Here is a 15,173-nt window from a genome sequence, read left to right as displayed (position 1 = left end):
AAAAGGAAAATCAGTTCAGTCCAATAATTTTTTATTTGCATAGTGCCAGTTCACAAGAAGATGCTTCAAGGCACTTGATATTGTAAGGTAAAGACCCTACAATATTACAGAAACCCCAACAATCCGAGGACCCCCTATGAGCAAGCACTTGGCGACAGTGGGGAGGAAAAACTGCCTATTAACAGGCAGAGACCTCCGGCAGAACCAGGCTCAGAAAGGGGCAGTCATCTGCCGCGACTGGTTGGGGGTGAGGTAGTGACACAGATGGAACGTGTTCATGTCACTTCCTCACAGCAAACAGATGTTATTATTTAGTGTTGTCTACTATTTTTGGTGTTAAGGGAAATACAGGTCCTCCTGGGTTAGAGAGGTAATTGCCTCAGTGTATTTTTAGCATTGTTTTTAACCATATCTCTTAGTGATTGAGTTTTAATTTTTTAAAAAGTCAGTTTGTGTTTGTTGACCAGTCTAAAAACTGATTATTTCTTTCAATGTATGAATGGGAATTATTGTTTAAAATTGTTCTTTCTGGTGTGGGAACAGGGCAGCAGGGTTCTTACTGGTGTGATGACCCGGCTGATGGGGTCTGTTACTTAATTATGGGGGTGTGTTGGTTAATCTGGAGGGTCTACTGCTTACATTCTGCAATGCCAACGTTTTGCCTACGAGAGGAGGGAGGAAATAAACCTTTTTTTCTGTCTTTTGAGGAATGCTTGAGATGAATCTGGTTGAGCGCCCAACCTCAGACTGCTGATATGATTTCGCCATAGAGTTTGGCTTGGCCTTGGTGGAAATCTGAGGTAGCGGGGCGTGCTTTGCGCTGACCTCAAGTGTCAGTTGTTTATTTTCTTCTACAAGGCTGCTGTTCTTAGCCTCATATACAGAAAGGATTCGCTGTGTTGTTACTAACTGCTTTTTGAGGTCGCGATTTTCCCACTCACATCTGTGGAGTTTCTGTATGGCATCTTTGTTTTGAAGTGCAGCCTCCTGATTCAGCGTTGGCCGCAGTTCTTTAATTTCTTTGTCCTTTTCTGTGACCAGTTGTTTATATTTGCATAACAGGCGGTCCCGGCGGCGCTGTTCAAATACTAATGCGTGACTGGACATGTGCATTTTTCTTTTAGCGTTAAGTCTGTTTGTTCGCCGCTGCGAGAAGATTTTTTCCTGTGTTTTTGCAGCGTATTTGTGCAGCTCAATGGCAACCTTTAAGGAATTCTCCTCACGCAGGTCCTTTACCTGCTTCGTCAGACGGTCAATTTCCTGTTTTTGTCCTTCAATCGTTTGTCTTTGAGTTGAACTCATTTGAATTTCAGTTTCCAGCTCTTTTATGTTTTGTTGCTGCTGAAACACAATTTCTTTGTAGTGTGTGAGCTCTTTGTCCACCTTTTCTTTGTCTGCCAAAATCTGGACCAGCCTTTTCTTAACTACCTTGCGCTCCTTGTTGACACAGGCAAGTTGTTTGGCCTGTGCCGTCTGCGCTTCTGCCTGCTTTTGTTTGATGAGCTCCAGTTGATTTTTCACAGCAAAATACCTGGTCTGAGACTTGGATAGCTCTGCTTGAATCATTTCTCGTTCACTATTCTTTTGTTCTGTGTCTTTTGTCAGTGACTCTATGGTGTCCTTAAATTGACTGATCACGGTCTTAGCCTCAGATAACTCCTTATTAAGTTTTTCATTCCAAAACTCGCCGTGCGTCATCTGTATTTTTGGTCTGTGTTCTGTTTCTTTCAGAGCATTTCTCAGACTGACAATCTCATGATCTTGGGTTGTCATTTTCTTGAAGGATTCCCGCCTCTCACTTTCAAGTTTGGCTATTTGTTCATTTTTCATCTGCAGGACTTTCTCCAGGTGTTGCGTGTTAGAAAGCTGCTTTGAGGCTTCCTTTGTCTGACTTTCTATTTCCTCTCGTTTTCCTTTTAACTCTTTTACTAGTTTGTTATTGTCCAAGTCCTTTCCCAAAAGCAAATCTGACAGTTCATTATTTTTCATTATCAATGCGCTTTTCTCCATAATGACCCTGTCCTTTTGCTCTTCAAAATCCTTTGCTTTTTTTTGCCATGTTTTAATTTCAGCTTTTAATTTCTCTTCTAGTGCCTCCACTGTTTTAAGTCTGTCTCTACATTGAAACAGCGTGCTAGCCTCTACAAGATATTGTGATGTCCTTTTTTCAAAGTTGACCCTCTCTTCTTTGAGCTGGTCCTGGACTCTAAGCTCATTTTTTATCTGTTTTTCTTTTTCCTTCAGTTCTTTTACTTTTAGGTTTTTTTCAGTGGTCACTTGCTTTAATTCTTGCTTCAAGGCCTCATTTTCTTTGCTCAGTCTATTGACTTTGCCTTGAAGACGAGACAGAAATTCCACATCTTTTTCTTTCTGCTCCCGTCTCTTTTTTTCAGTGGCATGTTTCCTTTCCAAGTCTTTGCATTTCTTTTGAAGGTCCAGGATTTTTTTCTCATATTTCTCTGATCCTGCAGCCTTCATCTCACATTGAGCCATACGTTTTCTTAGTTGGTCTACTTGTGAGAGATGGGCGCGGGCTTCCTGTTTAAGGCTCGAAATATCATCCACACGTTCTCTACACACCTTAACAAATTTTGATATTGTCTTCTGCTGTTCCTTGTTTAAAGCCATGAGGTGTTTTTCTCTTCTCCTTAATTTTTCAATTTTTTTATGCTGTAATTCTAGTGTGGCAGCTATTTTTAAATGAATGTATTTAATTTGTATTTATATTGTTTGCGCAAAGTTATCAAGTGCAACCAGTTATCTACTCAACTAGGTAATGTGCGTTCCAAATGGAAACTCAAACTTACAGTTTCTGTCTACATGGGGTGTATTTATAGGTTTTCTTGAAACCTGACTCCGCCCCCTACAGCTATCTTCAAAGACAATTCTGTGATGTCACAAATGGCTTTGTGACACACACACACACACACACACACACACACACACACACACACACACACACATACACACACACAGGCAAGGTACTCTTTGTGTGTATGTAGACGTCATATGTTAATGAACCGATGCATATTCATGTAACCTCAATAAAAGAACAGTGTTACGGGAGAACGAAGAGAGCAACTGGGGTCAAGCGAAGGAACGGCGCCTGTCCGGTTCTCTCCCGTGCACGAGAAACATGAAGAACTTTGCCTACTTGTGTCTTGCTTTGCTGTGTAATTATATTGTCTTCAACGTTCCAGCGAATAGGTTCAAGCTACAAACCTATCACTCTGCTCTCTGCTAAGGTTTTAGAATCACAGTGGAAAGTTTAGAATTATTACTTCGTTTCAAGGAATGAATACAATGTATAGAAGTAGATCAAAAGTGCTAAAACACAACCACTCAGACTTAATAAACAAAAGGAAAATCAGTTCAGTCCAATAATTTTTTATTTGCATGGTGCCAGTTCACAAGAAGATGCTTCAAGGCACTTGATATTGTAAGGTAAAGACCCTACAATATTACAGAAACCCCAACAATCCGAGGACCCCCTATGAGCAAGCACTTGGCGACAGTGGGGAGGAAAAACTGCCTATTAACAGGCAGAGACCTCCGGCAGAACCAGGCTCAGAAAGGGGCAGTCATCTGCCGCGACTGGTTGGGGGTGAGGTAGTGACACAGATGGAACGTGTTCATGTCACTTCCTCACAGCAAACAGATGTTATTATTTAGTGTTGTCTACTATTTTTGGTGTTAAGGGAAATACAGGTCCTCCTGGGTTAGAGAGGTAATTGCCTCAGTGTATTTTTAGCATTGTTTTTAACCATATCTCTTAGTGATTGAGTTTTAATTTTTTAAAAAGTCAGTTTGTGTTTGTTGACCAGTCTAAAAACTGATTATTTCTTTCAATGTATGAATGGGAATTATTGTTTAAAATTGTTCTTTCTGGTGTGGGAACAGGGCAGCAGGGTTCTTACTGGTGTGATGACCCGGCTGATGGGGTCTGTTACTTAATTATGGGGGTGTGTTGGTTAATCTGGAGGGTCTACTGCTTACATTCTGCAATGCCAACGTTTTGCCTACGAGAGGAGGGAGGAAATAAACCTTTTTTTCTGTCTTTTGAGGAATGCTTGAGATGAATCTGGTTGAGCGCCCAACCTCAGACTGCTGATATGATTTCGCCATAGAGTTTGGCTTGGCCTTGGTGGAAATCTGAGGTAGCGGGGCGTGCTTTGCGCTGACCTCAAGTGTCAGTTGTTTATTTTCTTCTACAAGGCTGCTGTTCTTAGCCTCATATACAGAAAGGATTCGCTGTGTTGTTACTAACTGCTTTTTGAGGTCGTGATTTTCCCACTCACATCTGTGGAGTTTCTGTATGGCATCTTTGTTTTGAAGTTCAGCCTCCTGATTCAGCGTTGGCCGCAGTTCTTTAATTTCTTTGTCCTTTTCTGTGACCAGTTGTTTATATTTGCATAACAGGCGGTCCCGGCGGCGCTGTTCAAATACTAATGCGTGACTGGACATGTGCATTTTTCTTTTAGCGTTAAGTCTGTTTGTTCGCCGCTGCGAGAAGATTTTTTCCTGTGTTTTTGCAGCGTATTTGTGCAGCTCAATGGCAACCTTTAAGGAATTCTCCTCACGCAGGTCCTTTACCTGCTTCGTCAGACGGTCAATTTCCTGTTTTTGTCCTTCAATCGTTTGTCTTTGAGTTGAACTCATTTGAATTTCAGTTTCCAGCTCTTTTATGTTTTGTTGCTGCTGAAACACAATTTCTCTGTAGTGTGTGAGCTCTTTGTCCACCTTTTCTTTGTCTGCCAAAATCTGGACCAGCCTTTTCTTAACTACCTTGCGCTCCTTGTTGACACAGGCAAGTTGTTTGGCCTGTGCCGTCTGCGCTTCTGCCTGCTTTTGTTTGATGAGCTCCAGTTGATTTTTCACAACAAAATACCTGGTCTGAGACTTGGATAGCTCTGCTTGAATCATTTCTCGTTCACTATTCTTTTGTTCTGTGTCTTTTGTCAGTGACTCTATGGTGTCCTTAAATTGACTGATCACGGTCTTAGCCTCAGATAACTCCTTATTAAGTTTTTCATTCCAAAACTCGCCGTGCGTCATCTGTATTTTTGGTCTGTGTTCTGTTTCTTTCAGAGCATTTCTCAGACTGACAATCTCATGATCTTGGGTTGTCATTTTCTTGAAGGATTCCCGCCTCTCACTTTCAAGTTTGGCTATTTGTTCATTTTTCATCTGCAGGACTTTCTCCAGGTGTTGCGTGTTAGAAAGCTGCTTTGAGGCTTCCTTTGTCTGACTTTCTATTTCCTCTCGTTTTCCTTTTAACTCTTTTACTAGTTTGTTATTGTCCAAGTCCTTTCCCAAAAGCAAATCTGACAGTTCATTATTTTTCATTATCAATGCGCTTTTCTCCATAATGACCCTGTCCTTTTGCTCTTCAAAATCCTTTGCTTTTTTTTGCCATGTTTTAATTTCAGCTTTTAATTTCTCTTCTAGTGCCTCCACTGTTTTAAGTCTGTCTCTACATTGAAACAGCGTGCTAGCCTCTACAAGATATTGTGATGTCCTTTTTTCAAAGTTGACCCTCTCTTCTTTGAGCTGGTCCTGGACTCTAAGCTCATTTTTTATCTGTTTTTCTTTTTCCTTCAGTTCTTTTACTTTTAGGTTTTTTTCAGTGGTCACTTGCTTTAATTCTTGCTTCAAGGCCTCATTTTCTTTGCTCAGTCTATTGACTTTGCCTTGAAGACGAGACAGAAATTCCACATCTTTTTCTTTCTGCTCCCGTCTCTTTTTTTCAGTGGCATGTTTCCTTTCCAAGTCTTTGCATTTCTTTTGAAGGTCCAGGATTTTTTTCTCATATTTCTCTGATCCTGCAGCCTTCATCTCACATTGAGCCATACGTTTTCTTAGTTGGTCTACTTGTGAGAGATGGGCGCGGGCTTCCTGTTTAAGGCTCGAAATATCATCCACACGTTCTCTACACACCTTAACAAATTTTGATATTGTCTTCTGCTGTTCCTTGTTTAAAGCCATGAGGTGTTTTTCTCTTCTCCTTAATTTTTCAATTTTTTTATGCTGTAATTCTAGTGTGGCAGCTATTTTTAAATGAATGTATTTAATTTGTATTTATATTGTTTGCGCAAAGTTATCAAGTGCAACCAGTTATCTACTCAACTAGGTAATGTGCGTTCCAAATGGAAACTCAAACTTACAGTTTCTGTCTACATGGGGTGTATTTATAGGTTTTCTTGAAACCTGACTCCGCCCCCTACAGCTATCTTCAAAGGCAATTCTGTGATGTCACAAATGGCTTTGTGACATCACAGAAAAACGTTAATGCTGTTTGTCTTATGGTAAGTGTCCTTTTTGCTCTTCTGTTCTTAATTAGTGTGAATGCTGTAAAAGCATTCAAACACCGTTAGATTGCTCTTCTTTTAGACATGACTGCTTGTATTTTTCTCATTTTTAACATTTATATTTTTTAATTTATTCAACTTTATTCAACAAAAATTTCCCATGTATTTCAATGGGGAGACCCTTCAAATTCTCCTTCAACTCACTCCTCTTTCAACTCTAACTACTTCCACATACATTGACGTAGAGCCACCATTCAAACTTTCAAACGCAGACAAGACATTCAACTATTCAACTTGTATTTATCTTTTCAATATCTATTGTACTTTTTCTTCAGTTCCAGTTTAAGTTTCATCCTTTTTTTCAGCCGTTTATAATGGGTGTGTATGGGACGGAATGTTGGCGCTAGAGTGAGACAGCTCAACTGCTAGAGTGAGAGGAGGGTGGGAATTAATCTTAAAATCTTTTCTTAAAACTGCTGCTGTGTCTGCAGCGTTTGCTCTACAGGTATGATTTTACCCTCAAAACGTAGCCATCACTGTCCTCTTTCATCCAATGTGTTTATTATTGTAATAGGTGTTATGGTTCTGTCATAAATGTCACCAATGCACAGCTTCCTCCCTCCAACTCTTCCATAGACTCTAATGTTAAAATGGCTCAGAAGGTTCGTTTGAAAATCAGAAGAGCAGGCTGTCTTTACACTGTCACCACGTCCATATAATAAACTCCACAGGCATGAAAACTGAGAATTCAGTAGACTAGACATTGCTGCCACTCACGGTGAAAGAATTTTGTCAATACGACTTGTACTTTTCATTTCAATTTCATTTGTTTCAGGCTGACGTTTCTGTTCATTTTAAGCAGCAGAAGTGAGGTGCATGTCTGTGTCGTGTGTATGGAGCCATTGGATGCAGTCACTATAGCAACCAGGCTCACACCTGCCTGCTTAGCCCTCTCTCACTCTGCCAAGATTCATCATAAACACTTCTCTTTCAACTGCTGCTGTGTCCACAGTGTTTGCTCTACAGCCATCATTTTCCCCTCAAAACGTCGCCATCGTTGTTCTCTTTCCAACACAGTGTCTTTGAAAGCTCAGAGATGTAAACTTTGTGGATCCAAGTGGAGGGATCACAATTTAGTCATTCAGTGATTCAAAGAATATGAACTTTTAATATTCATTCAGATGTTTTCTGACTCTAAATTTTCTTTTCTCATTTCTTAGTTTTTTTAAATTTACATTTAAAACATTTTCAGCTATTTTCCAACTTCTTTTGTGCAAATGTCAGCTTTTAGCAGTTCAGCACTTTTGCTTTCAGGCGAAAATTTCTGTATTTTTCATCTAATTCGAAGTTTTTAACTTAAATTCAGCAATTAATTCATTTCACTGCATAGATTCAGGTATCACACATACACACACACATACATACACACACACACACACACATACACACACACACACACACACACACACACACACACACACACACACACATACACACACACAGGCAAGGTACTCTTTGTGTGTATGTAGACGTCATATGTTAATGAACCGATGCATATTCATGTAACCTCAATAAAAGAACAGTGTTACGGGAGAACGAAGAGAGCAACTGGGGTCAAGCGAAGGAACGGCGCCTGTCCGGTTCTCTCCCGTGCACGAGAAACATGAAGAACTTTGCCTACTTGTGTCTTGCTTTGCTGTGTAATTATATTGTCTTCAACGTTCCAGCGAATAGGTTCAAGCTACAAACCTATCACTCTGCTCTCTGCTAAGGTTTTAGAATCACAGTGGAAAGTTTAGAATTATTACTTCGTTTCAAGGAATGAATACAATGTATAGAAGTAGATCAAAAGTGCTAAAACACAACCACTCAGACTTAATAAACAAAAGGAAAATCAGTTCAGTCCAATAATTTTTTATTTGCATGGTGCCAGTTCACAAGAAGATGCTTCAAGGCACTTGATATTGTAAGGTAAAGACCCTACAATATTACAGAAACCCCAACAATCCGAGGACCCCCTATGAGCAAGCACTTGGCGACAGTGGGGAGGAAAAACTGCCTATTAACAGGCAGAGACCTCCGGCAGAACCAGGCTCAGAAAGGGGCAGTCATCTGCCGCGACTGGTTGGGGGTGAGGTAGTGACACAGATGGAACGTGTTCATGTCACTTCCTCACAGCAAACAGATGTTATTATTTAGTGTTGTCTACTATTTTTGGTGTTAAGGGAAATACAGGTCCTCCTGGGTTAGAGAGGTAATTGCCTCAGTGTATTTTTAGCATTGTTTTTAACCATATCTCTTAGTGATTGAGTTTTAATTTTTTAAAAAGTCAGTTTGTGTTTGTTGACCAGTCTAAAAACTGATTATTTCTTTCAATGTATGAATGGGAATTATTGTTTAAAATTGTTCTTTCTGGTGTGGGAACAGGGCAGCAGGGTTCTTACTGGTGTGATGACCCGGCTGATGGGGTCTGTTACTTAATTATGGGGGTGTGTTGGTTAATCTGGAGGGTCTACTGCTTACATTCTGCAATGCCAACGTTTTGCCTACGAGAGGAGGGAGGAAATAAACCTTTTTTTCTGTCTTTTGAGGAATGCTTGAGATGAATCTGGTTGAGCGCCCAACCTCAGACTGCTGATATGATTTCGCCATAGAGTTTGGCTTGGCCTTGGTGGAAATCTGAGGTAGCGGGGCGTGCTTTGCGCTGACCTCAAGTGTCAGTTGTTTATTTTCTTCTACAAGGCTGCTGTTCTTAGCCTCATATACAGAAAGGATTCGCTGTGTTGTTACTAACTGCTTTTTGAGGTCGCGATTTTCCCACTCACATCTGTGGAGTTTCTGTATGGCATCTTTGTTTTGAAGTGCAGCCTCCTGATTCAGCGTTGGCCGCAGTTCTTTAATTTCTTTGTCCTTTTCTGTGACCAGTTGTTTATATTTGCATAACAGGCGGTCCCGGCGGCGCTGTTCAAATACTAATGCGTGACTGGACATGTGCATTTTTCTTTTAGCGTTAAGTCTGTTTGTTCGCCGCTGCGAGAAGATTTTTTCCTGTGTTTTTGCAGCGTATTTGTGCAGCTCAATGGCAACCTTTAAGGAATTCTCCTCACGCAGGTCCTTTACCTGCTTCGTCAGACGGTCAATTTCCTGTTTTTGTCCTTCAATCGTTTGTCTTTGAGTTGAACTCATTTGAATTTCAGTTTCCAGCTCTTTTATGTTTTGTTGCTGCTGAAACACAATTTCTCTGTAGTGTGTGAGCTCTTTGTCCACCTTTTCTTTGTCTGCCAAAATCTGGACCAGCCTTTTCTTAACTACCTTGCGCTCCTTGTTGACACAGGCAAGTTGTTTGGCCTGTGCCGTCTGCGCTTCTGCCTGCTTTTGTTTGATGAGCTCCAGTTGATTTTTCACAGCAAAATACCTGGTCTGAGACTTGGATAGCTCTGCTTGAATCATTTCTCGTTCACTATTCTTTTGTTCTGTGTCTTTTGTCAGTGACTCTATGGTGTCCTTAAATTGACTGATCACGGTCTTAGCCTCAGATAACTCCTTATTAAGTTTTTCATTCCAAAACTCGCCGTGCGTCATCTGTATTTTTGGTCTGTGTTCTGTTTCTTTCAGAGCATTTCTCAGACTGACAATCTCATGATCTTGGGTTGTCATTTTCTTGAAGGATTCCCGCCTCTCACTTTCAAGTTTGGCTATTTGTTCATTTTTCATCTGCAGGACTTTCTCCAGGTGTTGCGTGTTAGAAAGCTGCTTTGAGGCTTCCTTTGTCTGACTTTCTATTTCCTCTCGTTTTCCTTTTAACTCTTTTACTAGTTTGTTATTGTCCAAGTCCTTTCCCAAAAGCAAATCTGACAGTTCATTATTTTTCATTATCAATGCGCTTTTCTCCATAATGACCCTGTCCTTTTGCTCTTCAAAATCCTTTGCTTTTTTTTGCCATGTTTTAATTTCAGCTTTTAATTTCTCTTCTAGTGCCTCCACTGTTTTAAGTCTGTCTCTACATTGAAACAGCGTGCTAGCCTCTACAAGATATTGTGATGTCCTTTTTTCAAAGTTGACCCTCTCTTCTTTGAGCTGGTCCTGGACTCTAAGCTCATTTTTTATCTGTTTTTCTTTTTCCTTCAGTTCTTTTACTTTTAGGTTTTTTTCAGTGGTCACTTGCTTTAATTCTTGCTTCAAGGCCTCATTTTCTTTGCTCAGTCTATTGACTTTGCCTTGAAGACGAGACAGAAATTCCACATCTTTTTCTTTCTGCTCCCGTCTCTTTTTTTCAGTGGCATGTTTCCTTTCCAAGTCTTTGCATTTCTTTTGAAGGTCCAGGATTTTTTTCTCATATTTCTCTGATCCTGCAGCCTTCATCTCACATTGAGCCATACGTTTTCTTAGTTGGTCTACTTGTGAGAGATGGGCGCGGGCTTCCTGTTTAAGGCTCGAAATATCATCCACACGTTCTCTACACACCTTAACAAATTTTGATATTGTCTTCTGCTGTTCCTTGTTTAAAGCCATGAGGTGTTTTTCTCTTCTCCTTAATTTTTCAATTTTTTTATGCTGTAATTCTAGTGTGGCAGCTATTTTTAAATGAATGTATTTAATTTGTATTTATATTGTTTGCGCAAAGTTATCAAGTGCAACCAGTTATCTACTCAACTAGGTAATGTGCGTTCCAAATGGAAACTCAAACTTACAGTTTCTGTCTACATGGGGTGTATTTATAGGTTTTCTTGAAACCTGACTCCGCCCCCTACAGCTATCTTCAAAGACAATTCTGTGATGTCACAAATGGCTTTGTGACACACACACATACATACACACACACACACACACACACACACACACATACACACACACAGGCAAGGTACTCTTTGTGTGTATGTAGACGTCATATGTTAATGAACCGATGCATATTCATGTAACCTCAATAAAAGAACAGTGTTACGGGAGAACGAAGAGAGCAACTGGGGTCAAGCGAAGGAACGGCGCCTGTCCGGTTCTCTCCCGTGCACGAGAAACATGAAGAACTTTGCCTACTTGTGTCTTGCTTTGCTGTGTAATTATATTGTCTTCAACGTTCCAGCGAATAGGTTCAAGCTACAAACCTATCACTCTGCTCTCTGCTAAGGTTTTAGAATCACAGTGGAAAGTTTAGAATTATTACTTCGTTTCAAGGAATGAATACAATGTATAGAAGTAGATCAAAAGTGCTAAAACACAACCACTCAGACTTAATAAACAAAAGGAAAATCAGTTCAGTCCAATAATTTTTTATTTGCATGGTGCCAGTTCACAAGAAGATGCTTCAAGGCACTTGATATTGTAAGGTAAAGACCCTACAATATTACAGAAACCCCAACAATCCGAGGACCCCCTATGAGCAAGCACTTGGCGACAGTGGGGAGGAAAAACTGCCTATTAACAGGCAGAGACCTCCGGCAGAACCAGGCTCAGAAAGGGGCAGTCATCTGCCGCGACTGGTTGGGGGTGAGGTAGTGACACAGATGGAACGTGTTCATGTCACTTCCTCACAGCAAACAGATGTTATTATTTAGTGTTGTCTACTATTTTTGGTGTTAAGGGAAATACAGGTCCTCCTGGGTTAGAGAGGTAATTGCCTCAGTGTATTTTTAGCATTGTTTTTAACCATATCTCTTAGTGATTGAGTTTTAATTTTTTAAAAAGTCAGTTTGTGTTTGTTGACCAGTCTAAAAACTGATTATTTCTTTCAATGTATGAATGGGAATTATTGTTTAAAATTGTTCTTTCTGGTGTGGGAACAGGGCAGCAGGGTTCTTACTGGTGTGATGACCCGGCTGATGGGGTCTGTTACTTAATTATGGGGGTGTGTTGGTTAATCTGGAGGGTCTACTGCTTACATTCTGCAATGCCAACGTTTTGCCTACGAGAGGAGGGAGGAAATAAACCTTTTTTTCTGTCTTTTGAGGAATGCTTGAGATGAATCTGGTTGAGCGCCCAACCTCAGACTGCTGATATGATTTCGCCATAGAGTTTGGCTTGGCCTTGGTGGAAATCTGAGGTAGCGGGGCGTGCTTTGCGCTGACCTCAAGTGTCAGTTGTTTATTTTCTTCTACAAGGCTGCTGTTCTTAGCCTCATATACAGAAAGGATTCGCTGTGTTGTTACTAACTGCTTTTTGAGGTCGCGATTTTCCCACTCACATCTGTGGAGTTTCTGTATGGCATCTTTGTTTTGAAGTTCAGCCTCCTGATTCAGCGTTGGCCGCAGTTCTTTAATTTCTTTGTCCTTTTCTGTGACCAGTTGTTTATATTTGCATAACAGGCGGTCCCGGCGGCGCTGTTCAAATACTAATGCGTGACTGGACATGTGCATTTTTCTTTTAGCGTTAAGTCTGTTTGTTCGCCGCTGCGAGAAGATTTTTTCCTGTGTTTTTGCAGCGTATTTGTGCAGCTCAATGGCAACCTTTAAGGAATTCTCCTCACGCAGGTCCTTTACCTGCTTCGTCAGACGGTCAATTTCCTGTTTTTGTCCTTCAATCGTTTGTCTTTGAGTTGAACTCATTTGAATTTCAGTTTCCAGCTCTTTTATGTTTTGTTGCTGCTGAAACACAATTTCTCTGTAGTGTGTGAGCTCTTTGTCCACCTTTTCTTTGTCTGCCAAAATCTGGACCAGCCTTTTCTTAACTACCTTGCGCTCCTTGTTGACACAGGCAAGTTGTTTGGCCTGTGCCGTCTGCGCTTCTGCCTGCTTTTGTTTGATGAGCTCCAGTTGATTTTTCACAGCAAAATACCTGGTCTGAGACTTGGATAGCTCTGCTTGAATCATTTCTCGTTCACTATTCTTTTGTTCTGTGTCTTTTGTCAGTGACTCTATGGTGTCCTTAAATTGACTGATCACGGTCTTAGCCTCAGATAACTCCTTATTAAGTTTTTCATTCCAAAACTCGCCGTGCGTCATCTGTATTTTTGGTCTGTGTTCTGTTTCTTTCAGAGCATTTCTCAGACTGACAATCTCATGATCTTGGGTTGTCATTTTCTTGAAGGATTCCCGCCTCTCACTTTCAAGTTTGGCTATTTGTTCATTTTTCATCTGCAGGACTTTCTCCAGGTGTTGCGTGTTAGAAAGCTGCTTTGAGGCTTCCTTTGTCTGACTTTCTATTTCCTCTCGTTTTCCTTTTAACTCTTTTACTAGTTTGTTATTGTCCAAGTCCTTTCCCAAAAGCAAATCTGACAGTTCATTATTTTTCATTATCAATGCGCTTTTCTCCATAATGACCCTGTCCTTTTGCTCTTCAAAATCCTTTGCTTTTTTTTGCCATGTTTTAATTTCAGCTTTTAATTTCTCTTCTAGTGCCTCCACTGTTTTAAGTCTGTCTCTACATTGAAACAGCGTGCTAGCCTCTACAAGATATTGTGATGTCCTTTTTTCAAAGTTGACCCTCTCTTCTTTGAGCTGGTCCTGGACTCTAAGCTCATTTTTTATCTGTTTTTCTTTTTCCTTCAGTTCTTTTACTTTTAGGTTTTTTTCAGTGGTCACTTGCTTTAATTCTTGCTTCAAGGCCTCATTTTCTTTGCTCAGTCTATTGACTTTGCCTTGAAGACGAGACAGAAATTCCACATCTTTTTCTTTCTGCTCCCGTCTCTTTTTTTCAGTGGCATGTTTCCTTTCCAAGTCTTTGCATTTCTTTTGAAGGTCCAGGATTTTTTTCTCATATTTCTCTGATCCTGCAGCCTTCATCTCACATTGAGCCATACGTTTTCTTAGTTGGTCTACTTGTGAGAGATGGGCGCGGGCTTCCTGTTTAAGGCTCGAAATATCATCCACACGTTCTCTACACACCTTAACAAATTTTGATATTGTCTTCTGCTGTTCCTTGTTTAAAGCCATGAGGTGTTTTTCTCTTCTCCTTAATTTTTCAATTTTTTTATGCTGTAATTCTAGTGTGGCAGCTATTTTTAAATGAATGTATTTAATTTGTATTTATATTGTTTGCGCAAAGTTATCAAGTGCAACCAGTTATCTACTCAACTAGGTAATGTGCGTTCCAAATGGAAACTCAAACTTACAGTTTCTGTCTACATGGGGTGTATTTATAGGTTTTCTTGAAACCTGACTCCGCCCCCTACAGCTATCTTCAAAGGCAATTCTGTGATGTCACAAATGGCTTTGTGACATCACAGAAAAACGTTAATGCTGTTTGTCTTATGGTAAGTGTCCTTTTTGCTCTTCTGTTCTTAATTAGTGTGAATGCTGTAAAAGCATTCAAACACCGTTAGATTGCTCTTCTTTTAGACATGACTGCTTGTATTTTTCTCATTTTTAACATTTATATTTTTTAATTTATTCAACTTTATTCAACAAAAATTTCCCATGTATTTCAATGGGGAGACCCTTCAAATTCTCCTTCAACTCACTCCTCTTTCAACTCTAACTACTTCCACATACATTGACGTAGAGCCACCATTCAAACTTTCAAACGCAGACAAGACATTCAACTATTCAACTTGTATTTATCTTTTCAATATCTATTGTACTTTTTCTTCAGTTCCAGTTTAAGTTTCATCCTTTTTTTCAGCCGTTTATAATGGGTGTGTATGGGACGGAATGTTGGCGCTAGAGTGAGACAGCTCAACTGCTAGAGTGAGAGGAGGGTGGGAATTAATCTTAAAATCTTTTCTTAAAACTGCTGCTGTGTCTGCAGCGTTTGCTCTACAGGTATGATTTTACCCTCAAAACGTAGCCATCACTGTCCTCTTTCATCCAATGTGTTTATTATTGTAATAGGTGTTATGGTTCTGTCATAAATGTCACCAATGCACAGCTTCCTCCCTCCAACTCTTCCATAGACTCTAATGTTAAAATGGCTCAGAAGGTTCGTTTGAAAATC

At 40.2% G+C, this 15,173-nt stretch overlaps 4 protein-coding genes across 4 annotated transcripts; all 4 read right to left on the bottom strand.

Moving 5' to 3' along the window:
- Window positions 1-597: 597 nt before the first annotated feature.
- LOC147313976 (uncharacterized) lies at window positions 598-2,628 on the bottom strand. Its single transcript, XM_086262714.1, has one exon. The coding sequence runs from the start codon at window positions 2,626-2,628 to the stop codon at window positions 598-600; it is 2,031 nt and encodes a 676-aa protein (XP_086118840.1).
- A 1,326-nt stretch (window positions 2,629-3,954) lies between these two features.
- On the bottom strand, window positions 3,955-5,985 carry LOC147313975 (uncharacterized). Its single transcript, XM_086262713.1, has one exon. It carries the CDS (start codon window positions 5,983-5,985, stop codon window positions 3,955-3,957), a length of 2,031 nt encoding a protein of 676 aa, XP_086118839.1.
- A 2,804-nt stretch (window positions 5,986-8,789) lies between these two features.
- On the bottom strand, window positions 8,790-10,820 carry LOC147313974 (uncharacterized). The gene has a single exon (XM_086262712.1). The coding sequence runs from the start codon at window positions 10,818-10,820 to the stop codon at window positions 8,790-8,792; it is 2,031 nt and encodes a 676-aa protein (XP_086118838.1).
- A 1,322-nt stretch (window positions 10,821-12,142) lies between these two features.
- LOC147313973 (uncharacterized) lies at window positions 12,143-14,173 on the bottom strand. Its single transcript, XM_086262711.1, has one exon. It carries the CDS (start codon window positions 14,171-14,173, stop codon window positions 12,143-12,145), a length of 2,031 nt encoding a protein of 676 aa, XP_086118837.1.
- Between the last annotated feature and the right edge of the window lie 1,000 nt (window positions 14,174-15,173).

This window comes from Aulonocara sp. 'chitande type north' Nkhata Bay, linkage group LG14, assembly GCF_057382095.1.
Source record: "Aulonocara sp. 'chitande type north' Nkhata Bay isolate Kocher_YH1m ecotype deep benthic linkage group LG14, A_spYH_male_GT1.1, whole genome shotgun sequence".
In the NCBI taxonomy this organism is placed as follows: domain Eukaryota; kingdom Metazoa; phylum Chordata; class Actinopteri; order Cichliformes; family Cichlidae; genus Aulonocara; species Aulonocara sp. 'chitande type north' Nkhata Bay.
The sequence above is the reverse complement of the archived record's forward strand: the minus strand, read 5'-3'. Positions and strand labels throughout refer to the sequence as shown.